The sequence below is a fragment of the Barbus barbus genome (assembly GCF_936440315.1).
Source record: "Barbus barbus genome assembly, chromosome: 29".
Lineage (NCBI taxonomy): Eukaryota > Metazoa > Chordata > Actinopteri > Cypriniformes > Cyprinidae > Barbus > Barbus barbus.
The window spans coordinates 25,141,147-25,153,404 of NC_136757.1; the positions used below are offsets into that span (position 1 = coordinate 25,141,147).

General features: G+C 36.3%; 1 protein-coding gene across 1 annotated transcript in view; it reads right to left on the reverse strand.

Annotated features, from left to right (window-relative positions):
* Positions 1-12,258, reverse strand: part of LOC306848990 (A-type voltage-gated potassium channel KCND1-like) — a 78,251-nt gene that overhangs the window by 14,337 nt on the left and 51,656 nt on the right. Inside the window, exon 2 of the mRNA XM_079383793.1 lies at positions 892-1,054. Within this exon, the coding sequence (XP_079239919.1) occupies positions 892-1,054 (163 nt within the window). The remainder of the gene's footprint in view (positions 1-891; positions 1,055-12,258) is intronic.

Sequence of the window (12,258 nt, forward strand, 5' to 3'; positions counted from 1 at the left end):
GGTTTGGAACAACTTGAGGATGAGTAAAATTATGATAGAATTTTCCTATCCCTATTGTACCCTTATTATGGATTTTTGAAAATGACCTTTCATGCAGTGTGTAACACAGCTCGAACTGAATGAAAACATCCTGCTAAGTTTTAAATCTGAAAGTGCACCGTGTATGAAGTTATTGTCTCTCAAGAGAAAGAGTCGACTTTGAATCATTGAAACAAGTAATTTTTAAAACGAATCCCAAGCCGTGAAACATTAGCATATTACCCACCCACTTGTTGGTCTTTAGCAGGCAATCCATGGTTATAATCACTGACAAATGGAAATATGACAATCAAAATGTATTTATTTTTTAATTTTCATTTATTTATTTATTTGGATGAGATAAAGTAGAACAGATTAGTGGTGTTTCTGCAAATATGCATTTTTTTCTTTTGGCAATATATAGTATAAATACAAATGAAATATTTAATGTGTGAAAATGTTATGAAAATATTTTAACCAAAATTTTAAATAGATTTTTTACACACACACAAACACAAACACACACACACACACACACACACACACACACACACACACACACACACACACACACACACACACAAAGAGCCCACCCCTTTTTAAAAGAATTAAAAACTAAACTAATTTACTAATTTTTTTCTTGGACAAAAACATTTTACAAAGTGTCTTAACCCTAAAATTAAAAAGGTTAACAGGTTAAAACAAAGCATTCAAATAAGTTATTCTTGATTTGGCATAACATCCAACTCTTACCATCATATATTTCTAATAGAAAACTTATTTTGCAAAGACTTATTTGTGGATGAACTGGTTCTTAAAACCAGAAGAATATCCAGAACAAATCTAGACTGGGATAAAGCGGTTCTGTAGTACCTGCTGGGCTCGCATCTTGTCCGCTCTCTGGTTCTGATGGTAGATTCGGCTGAAGTTGGACACGATGACGGGTACAGGAAGGGCGATAACCAGCACGCCACTGAGAGAGCAGATAGACCCGAAGATCTTTCCGGCAATGGTGTTTGGAACCATGTCTCCATACCTGCAACAAACACAAACGTCAGTCAAACACTTAACAACTCTGTGTGTGTGTGTGTGTGTGTGTGTGTGTGTGTGTAGAAGAGAATGGCAATTTTTGTGAATATTATTACGCTTATTTAATGACCAATGCTTGCTCAGTATCTATTTTGCAGTCGCATATAATGCAATTGTGTAAATTAGTTATTTCAGTTCGCAAGGCTCCAAAGCTCATCTCTGAGACCTCCGGGGCTCTAAAAGACCCCTAACACAACCCATTACCCATGTTTAACAGCAGAACATACCATCATAGAACTGCAGAATGCTATTGAGGTGATATGCTTCTCATAAACACTCACACACACCGCAGCACTGCAGCAGCCATAATCACCGCTGTCCTCCTACACAGCGCATGAGGGTTAACTAATTTACAGGGGTGGTCATGGTTAAGATGAAACTCATAAATCTGTGGAAACACTATAGGTATGTTTGGAATGGCATAGTATGATATTACTCATATGATATTTTACAGTAAGCATACTGTGCGCAATATGCACATTTTCTATGTGCATGCAATTCCTGGATGACATTTGCAAAGGTATACAGTTAACAATCAGAGCACACTGTGAAATACTATATCCCACAATGCAATGCACTCAGTTTGACTGTGTATTTCAAACAACTGTGATTTTTTTTTTTACATTCTTGTCTATTATATGATCTGTGTGCTAATTTAAAATTGGATTAAAATCCACTAGCTCATTTATAACTACCCACTAGCATATTCATACTATTATTAATATGCCATATAAAGAGAATACAAGTAAATGTACTTAATTTATTTATGAAGTTATATTTGTCAATGACAAATAGAAAATTGAAAGAATAAAGAGTTTAAATTGAACATAATTCATTAGAACATTACTGGTGTGCAAATATATATATTTTTTTGTTTATATACATATACAAGTAATATATAATAATATTTTAGTAAATATGATTTAGTTAAATTATTTACTAAAATATTACAAATAATATTTTTTAATGGAACCATTTTATTATGAAAAAAATACATGAAATTATTTTATCTAAATATTTTAAATGGTTAGTATTTACAAAATAAATTTGAACCAAGACTTTCACTTAATGACTTAAAATTAATGACTATTCTTAGACATACATGCATACATAAATAACAAAGTGTCTCATTTTCAGGATGAGCTACATATAATTAAAAACCCTAACCTTAAAAATAAATCCTACTGCTTCACACACTATTAAAACTGCATTTTTCCCCCAAAATAAATTGTTCATTACTTTCTGAAATAAATTTAAGCCAGCCCTTTTTCTTAATGACATATTTTTACTCGGTCATGTATGACTTATAAGTAAACCACCTAATTTATCTTCTACAAAAAAATGTGTCTCATTTTAGTAATATGGTAAAGATTTAACAAGTTAAAATCAAATCAAATCATTCAATAAATACTCATTCTGGACTAAGTAAATTCTGAAAGCTACCGTATTTTTCATAGCAGGTGCATCAATCCTTTTTATAACTCAAACAAGCAAGAAAAATATGCAGAAAATGCAGTCCACTACACCAATAACATCCATAGCTGCATATAGTTTTTGGATGGTGAGGCATGAAACAGCCAAAGCACAATTATTCACAGCTTTACACGCACAGCAACACTTTAGAAATCTCATTTTCTGATGTTTCTGAAAGGTTCCTGGTGTGATAAACATTTCTCTGAGGTGCACTCTGCATCTTGGACCAGTTACTGACAACACAACAAAAGAGAAAGAGAGAGAGAGAACACAATCGTCATATGGCACATTCATATTCACATCATGTCCCATCCCTTCACAGGAGACCGATCTGCAGGTGGCGTAAATTAAACCAATATTTGTTTTTACAGCGGTGTTGATGTTCTGCACTTATATCCTGTCTACAGCATCACCAGACCGAAACTGTCTGAACACTTTCCTTCAATAAAACGGACAGTATATACAACACAAAACTCAGAAACATTTTTCTGGAGTAGTGACATAAGACTTTTAACTAAAATGACTTGCACTTAAACTATACATTTTATCAGTTCAAGCATTCCCTGGGAATCAAACCCATGACCTTGATGTTGCTATAGCACCATGATCCGTTTGAGCTACAGAAATACTATATAAGCCGCTCAAGGCTGTGCATTATAGAAATTTGACCACGGCTAAGATGAGTGGTCAGCAGAATCAGGTATAATTCTGAATTTAAGAACTGATTCCCTTCAATTTAATGAGTGGGAATTTAAACTGGCCACACGCACTAGATTTGAAAGACAGGAAAAAGAGTTTACTGAATTGCAATTCAAATAAATTTCATTTCTCTAACACAAGTTTGTCAGTAAAACAAATGATATATAGTATTCTAAAAATATAAAGCCACGAAAGGAACAAGGTGATGGGTAAGTAATATATGTAAGTAAAAAAAAAATTAATTTAGAGTTTCTTGGGGGAAATATCTGTGAGAGAACTTAAAAAATTTAAATATATTTTTTCTTTTTCTATCTTCATGTCTCTTTAAGGGCTCTGTATAAATATGCCAAATTATAAATGAATAATTAATAAATAAATTAAATTATAAATTAAATTTGAATCTTTATTAATAATGCTTATTTATTGCTTAAAAATTTTTTCTCACTCATAAATCTCATTCATGCTTTTGTTGAATTAAAAAATTGCCAAATAAGTCATGTCACCAAATACAATGCAACACATTAAAAATAATTATCCACTTTTGTTGCATGAACCAAAACATTTCTGTAAGTGTTTCACAGAAGAAGTAAAATAAAGATTTTCTGAGTGAATGCAAAATTACTCGGGGAATGCAAAACATTAGCAAAGGCACTAAAACATTTCCCTCTCTTTATTTTTTGTTTTCGATCACCATGTCTCATTAGGAGCTCCATTTAAATATAATAAAATTAAAAATAAATAGTTAATAAATTAGATTTATATGTATATATATATATATATATATATAAATAGAGTAATTATGTTTATTTATAGAAAACATTTTTCTCTCTCATAAATCCTTTTGCTGCACAAACAAAGCATCTCCAAGACCCAACATGTCCTTAAGTGCTTTACAGAAGAAGGATAGTAAAGGTTTCTTGGAGGAATGCGAAAAGAACGAAATACATGTTTTTTCATCCTTGTATTATATATTTTTTCACCATGTCTTGTTAGGCGCTGCATTTAAATATACTAAATAATACATTAATTATTCATTAAAAAAATTATAATAAAGAAGCTTTATTTAATTACTAAAAAATTAATAGTTAAAATGTGAAATTCAATTTACTAATTATGTTTATTTAGTACTTAGAGAAACACAAACATGTATCTCACACTTGTGTTAAATTCAAAAATAGCCCAAAGGCATCACATGCATCTTTTCTTGCATAAACCAAGGAATTCCAAGACCAACATATTTCCTTCACAGAACAACAACTCTACTGGAGTCAAACGACATGAGAGTCATTAAATCATGGCAGAAAAGTGCTATTTCAGACAAAAAAATAAAATCTCCCCTCTAAACAGCAGTAATCATATGCCGTATCCACGTGAACATCTTTACTGTCTCTCCAGAGATCAAGAACAAGAAATCATCTCCTCAGAAAGCCTCCAGTAAAAGCAGTCACATCCAGGCCTGTCACATAAATCAGACCAGGGCTCTCTGTTATGTTTTACAGACACATCAGACTGATATGAGATTTCTCATAAGAGCCTGATCAGCTGAGAGACTCAAACACACACTCTCTAACCACAAACCCTTTCCCGCATCCCTCGTTTGTCAGGCCCTCAGGACACACCGCGGTCCCGGGACTAATCCACATCGGTCCGGCCCCCTAATCTTGTTTCCAACAGGTAAACGTCCAAATTTTGGCATCGGCAAAGGAGGGCAAGAAGCAGATATAGATTTGTACGATGACAATGCCTATTATCTCTCCAATGGTTCTTCATTTTCTTGATCTCTGAACATTCATTCAGTTGTTTACTATTGTTATTCAGCTATAAAGCGGAGATCAGCAGTTGGTGAGGAGGAAGAAAAAAAAAAACATTTGCAAGAACAAAAGCCTCCTTACCTACATGAGGTGGATACTGATAACTTTGAAACATGAAACCATAAAACTGCTACATAAACAATAATAGTTGCTCTGTAAAGGACAGGTAATGTAACAGGGCAGCGTCGTATTTTTTTTACTACGCAGCATAAATTTGTGCACATCATTCAGGCATTATCCAGGAGAGCTCACTATGCCTTTAATTTTCCCATAATAGAAAGTCTTAGACAGACGTCCCCTGGGCAAGAACGAGGCTGCCTGGCCTAGATGCCGGTCTGGAAAGGGGTCAAGGAGGTTTGCCAGAAGTTCATGGAGAACATTGAGCAGAAACGGGACAGAAGATTAAATGGCGACAGCATGGAAAAGATCAGAGTGAAAACAGCAAACAGTTGTTTTCACTACTGCTGATGCTGAGGTTTTCCTCCCCTCCTGAGGCGCCAGCGCTGGGACGTCACCGCGTACACTCTCTTTCTTTCTCTCTCTCTCTTTCTCTCTCTCTCTCTCACTCTCACTCTCTCTCTCGCGGAAATCTTGCTGGAGATAAACAGGACGATTAGGTACAGAAGGACAGAATTTAGAGAGCCCAAAATACAGCTTCCTCAAACATGTCTATTTTTGCCCTGCGAATCTGATACAATCCTGTTTTCCTGGCCTTGAAACATGACATCACTTTAAACTCAGCAAAACTCGGCTATGAATAGCAGCGGTTGAGCGCGTCATCCTAAAGTCCTTCACAGCATGACGAGTACACCATCACGTAACACACAAGGGCAACGTGCAGAAATAACAGCTGATGTACTGCTTACTGCATACTTCATGCATGCTATTTACAAAAACCAACACACTCTTAAAAATAAGGGTTCTTTATTGGCATCAAAAGTTCCATAAAGAACATTTAACATACATGCAACCTTTCCATTAGACAAAAGGTTCTTATAATTGAAAAAAGTTATTTGGATTATTACAATGTTTTTTACACTAAGAAATACGGTACTTTTGAGAACTGTTCACTGAAAGGTTCCACCCAAAAATGTTTTCTTTACAAAATTAAAAATGAAGGTAGGCATTAGTGGTTCCATGAAAAACCTGTAACACCCATGGAAGTTTTCCATTGGACAAATTGTTCTTAGAGTGGGGAAAAAAAAGTTTGTTAAACTATTAAATTATTCTTTACATTAAGAAAAAATAGTTCTTATAAGAACTGTTCTCTTAAAGGTTCTTTGTGGAATCCATAAATGTTTTTTTCTACACTCTTAACGATAAAGGTTCTTTATTGGCATTGATGGTTCCATGAAGAACCTTTAACATCCAAGGAACCTTTCCATTGAACAAAAGGTTCTTACTAGAGTGGAAAAAATTAAACAAAATGGTTCTTCAGTGGTACAGCTGCGGAAACCCCCTTTTGGACGGTGTGCTTAATAATTCGATCTGATTAAAAAGGTTAAAAATAAAATAAAAGTACCTATATATATATATATATATATATATATATATATATATATAAATATATAAATATATATATGACATGTTAAATTATATTTACATTACATTTAGTCATTTAGCAGACACTTTTATCAATGAAATAATGGACAAGCAATCAAAATAAACAAAAGAGCAATGATATGCAAGTGCTATAACAAGTCTCAGTTAGCTTAACGCAGTACACATAGCAAGGTAGCAACTACACTGAACAAAATTATAAACGCAACACTTTTGTTTTTGCCCGCATTTTTCATGAGCTGAACTCAAAGATCTAAGATATTTTCTATGTACACAAAAGGCCTATTTCTCTCAAATATTGGTCACAAATCTGTCTAAATTTGTGTTAGTGAGCACTTCTCCTTTGCCGAGATAATTCATCCACCTCACAGGTGTGGCATATCAAGATGCTGATTAGACCATGATTATTGAACAGGTATGCCTTAGGCTGGCCACAATAAAAGGCCACTCTAAAATGTGCCGTTTTATCACACAGCACAATGCCACAGATGTCACAAGTTTTGAGGGAGCGTGCAGTTGGCATGCTGACTGCAGGAATGTCCACCAGAGCTGTTGCCCGTGAATTGAATGTTCATTTCTCTACCATAAGCTGTCTCCAAAGGCGTTTCAGAGAATTTGGCAGTACATCCAACCAGCCTCACAACCACAGACCACGTGTAACCACACCAGCCCAGGACCTCTACATCCAGCATCTTCACTTCCAAGATCGTCTGAGACAAGCCACCCAGACAGCTGCTGCAACAATCGGTTTGCATAACCAAAGAATTTCTGCACAAACTGTCATGATTATTGCACAGGTGTGCCTTAGGATGGCCACAATAAAAGGCCACTCTAAAATGTGCAGTTTTACTGTATTGGGGGGGGGGGTCAGGGGGTCTGAAAACCAGTCAGTATTTGGTGTGACCACCATTTTCCTCGCGCAGTGCAACACTCCTCTTGTCCACTACTCTTCAATGACTGTGCAAAGTTGCTGGATATTGGCAGGAACTGGAACACGCTGTCGTATACGCCGATCCAGAGCATCTCAAACATGCTCAATGTGACATGTCCGGTGAGTATGCTGGCCATGCAAGAACTGGGATGTTTTCAGCTTCCAGGAATTGTGTACAGATCCACTCGATCCACAACGTTGACATCAGCAAACCGCACACCCACACGACGCCATACACGCTGTCTGCCATCTGCCCTGTACAGTGAAAACTGGGATTCATCCATGAAGAGAACACCTCTCCAAAGTGCCAGACGCCATCGAATGTGAGCATTTGCCCACTCAAGTTGGTTATGACGACGAACTGCAGTCAGGTCGAGACCCCGATGAGGACGACGAGCATGCAGATGAGCTTCCCTGAGACGATTTCTGACAGTTTGTGCATAAATTCTTTGGTTATGCGAACCGATTGTTGCAGCAGCAACTGGGTGGCTTGTCTCAGACGATCTTGGAGGTGAAGATGCTGGATGTGCAGGTCCTGGGCTGGTGTGGTTACACGTGGTCTGCGATTGTGAGGCCGGTTGGATGTACTGTGGACATTCCTGCAGTCAGCATGCAAACTGCATGCTCCCTCAAAACTTGAGGGAAATAGGCCTATTGTGTACATAGAAAAAGTCTTAGATCTTTGAGTTCAGCTCATGAAAAATGGGGGCAAAAACAACAGTGTTGTGTTTATATTTTTGTTCAGTGTAATTAAGTTAATTGACATCAGGTCTGTAACGTGATTAGAAAAGGGATGTCTTACAGAGGCAGAGTCTCTCAGAAGTAAAGATGGGCAGAGGCTCTCCAATCTGTGAAAGAGTACGTAAAAAGATTGTGGAATACTTTAAAAACAACATTCCTCAACGTCGAATTGCAAATTCTTTGCAAATCTCATCATCTACAGTGCATAACATCATCAAAAGATAGGGCATAAGGGACAAGGCCGAAGACCTTTGTTGGACACCCGTGGTCTTCGGGCCCTCAGATGACATTGCATCACTCATCGGCATGATTCTGTCATTGGCATTACTAAATGGGCCCAGGAATACTTCCAGAAACCACTGTCGGTAAACACAATACACCGCGCCATCTGCAGATGCAAACTAAAGCTCTATCATAAGTCATATGTGAACATGGTCCAGAAGTGCCGTTGTGTCCTGTTTTAGAGCAACATACGCTCCTCTCCAGATGACGTCTATTTCAGGGAAGGCCTTGTGTATTTCAGCAAAACAATGCAAAACCACATACTGCAGCTATTACAACAGCATGGCTTCATAGTAAAAGAGTCCGGGTGCTGAATTGTCCAGATCTTTCACCTACAGAGAACATTTGGCACATTATTAAACAAAAAATACGTCAAAGATGACCACGAACTCTTCAGCAGCTGGAAACCTATATCAGGCAAGAATTGTACCAAATTCCAACACCAAAACTCCAGAAACTCATAACCACGATGCCCAGACGTCTTCAAACTGTTATGAAAAGAAGAGATGATGCTACACCATGGTAAACATGCCCCCGTCCCAACTATTTTGAGACCTGTAGCAGGCATCAAATTTGAAATGAGCTCATTTTGGGCATAAACTTGTAATATTTCAAGTTGTTTAAACATTTGTTATGTTATCTATGTTCTATTGTGAATAAAATATTGGCTCATGTAATTTGAAATTCTTTTAGTTTTCATTTTATTCAATTTTAAAACGTCCCAACATTTCCGGAATTCGGGTTGTATGAGATGTTAAATATGCAGTATATAAAAGCTGCTATATTCTACATGGAGCAGTTAATTATATGTTATGGACATTGGACAATTAATCATGATTGCAAATAGCAAATTGTGCATTTCTACAATGGCATCTCTAAATGAAAGTCTGTTTTTGTGTGATGTTGCATTCACACTATTAGGTGTCATTTCAATGACAACTACCAGTGCAATATAGGGTGACCATAAGGGACATTTTTACGGGACGCGTCCTTGCCATATATGGCCACCCTAAATATAAAATCAAGCAAAAAATGTTGAGCATCTTTAAATCAATGATGTCTAATGTTGTTTAATGTCCATGACAACCTCTGTTGTCCAAGTAAAAAAAAAAAAAAAAAAAAATCACAAGGAGGTTTTACTCATTTATATTCGGTGCTCCAAATGTAGTTTGCTTAATTATATACTACATTTGGAATGTAGTAGCCACATTCTAAATGTAGTATATGTTTAAGCAAACCAAACATTTGCACACTATGCACAGTATACATACTGCAGAATGGTACTATGCTACTCTGAACACGCACAAACATGTACCTGAGCAGCAGTGGGAGGTCAAGGGTTAACAGGTGAACGGGAGGTTTTCATCTGCTGGTGGAAGTCAAGGGGGCTCGAGCACACATTACATGTGGAAACACCACTTCATGGATTTCAGCCGTACCATTTGTTGTTTTTTTTACATTTCACTAGCCACCAATCCGTCTTTTTTTTTTTAAATCTCATCTAGCCCTGTCTTCACATTCCCTCCGTTGCTAGTGTGTGTCCGCACACAAGTCTCAATACAAATACACACCTCTGATTGCATTTACAGCTTTGCTACTGACAGAATCAGCGTTCTGACAGTATGCAAATTCTCTGACAGCAGACAACTAAAGCTTCAAACTCAAGCAAGGCTAACAGTGAACGTGTCAATATTGCGTTTTCTACTTAATACTTGATTGAAGTGTCAGCTATTATTAAGTACATAGCAAAAAGTATGACTTTGAATAGATTAAAAATAGGGAGGGGGGGGGGGTCAGAGCTCATCATACAACACCAACCAAGAAGATCTATAATAAATGGAGAGAGTTTTCCACATTTCCATTCATCTCAATGGCTTGCACATGCAGTCCCGGAAGTATCTGATTTGAATTTTGCTATCATTGCATAAGAGATTTACCACATACAGGTAACAGGGAAAAATGTAAGTACGTGTTAAGATCTCCAAAACACTAACAGTTATGCAGCTTTATATTTTTGTGAAAACCATTGTTAAAAAAAATATTGTGAAAACAATTTAGCAAAAACCAGGATTCTTTAACAGAAAGTTTAATAGAACGACATTTACTTGAAATAGAAATCTTTTGTAACAGTTTAAATGTCTTTACTGCCATAAATGTTTCTTAATGCACTCTTGCTGAATAAAAGTATTAATTTCTTTAAAAAAAGAACAACAACAACAATGTATTTTTAAACCGTATTGTGTATTTGCTATAAAAATTTTACTTAGAAAAAGAAATGACTTCTATTTCCAGGTTTTTCTTAACCACTGGAACCCAGTCTTAAAGATTTCAGTTAAGTCTTACAAGCCCAACAAGTCAACTTTAACGCATCTTTGATGTTTTGATTCCCTAGGCAATACATAAACATCAAGTAATGAATATGATGGCAACCGCACAACAAGTTTACGCCCATGTTGACAAAGCACAGACCATGTTAGCCTGACACAGACATTTTAAATGTACATACAATATTCATGAGGAGTCCGCCTACAATTACAAATTCAGCGCTTGCAGTATGCAGTGTACCATAAACTCTGAAACACTTTCTGATTAAACATAACACTTCATTTAGTTCACTTCACGACTGAATACATCAGCTGTCGGGCCTGACATCTAAACCGAGCAAAATAGAAAATAATGTGATTTGACTAGGCCAACGATTACGCCTGACAGTCCCAATTATCGAGCGCAAGTCTTCCGCAGCTGACACACTCTCGCTAAGCAACTGACGTGTCCAAAATTGCCACTTGACATGCCAAACGTTCCCCGTTCAAAAGCCGATCTCTCAAATCCTTCCCGCTCAGATTTAATCACATTTAAGTAATTACTGATTCAATTATGAATGGGCAACTGTCAGTTGAAGTTTCCACACAGTGTGCTAATATCATTAATCATCTCTGCTTAGCAACACCTGGTCACCGTGAGCATGCTAAATGCTCATAGAGCCCGTGTATCTTTCACTGCTGGGACAGATCGCCATTACCTTTGGATAAACCTGAGATGATCGAGTGTTCTGTGCTAGATCATGTAGCTATTGTCTGTATGATTATTTAAGCCGTGTAACCGCATCGGTACATAAATTTCAGACAATATAAATGATATTTTGGGAACCCAGTCTAGAGTTAGAACCAGTCGAGGATATTGACTGGATTATTGCATCATAAATTATGAATATTATGTAAACACATACACATGCCATTCAAAAACATGGACTACCTTAATTAGGATGCTTTTTAAACTGTAATTTAAACAGCCCATTCCCAACGCAGAGAAAAGAAAAATGTTTTATTTCTCATGTCTCAATTAGGTCTCTAAATTTAGACTTTTCTTATTTATAACAATTGCAACTTTATTTCTCATAACTGGGACTTCACATATCACAATTGTGATTTAAATCTCACACAACGTGACTTCATATTTCACGTGACTTCTTTATTGCTCTTAATTTGAACTTTATATCTCACAATCACAATTTCATCTCATAACGTGATTTATCAACTCGCAATATGATTTTATATCTCAAAATTGCTAATTTCTCATTGTGACTGAATATCTTGCAATTACACTATTGTCTCACATAATATTACTTTATAACTCTATGACTTTTAATCTCAC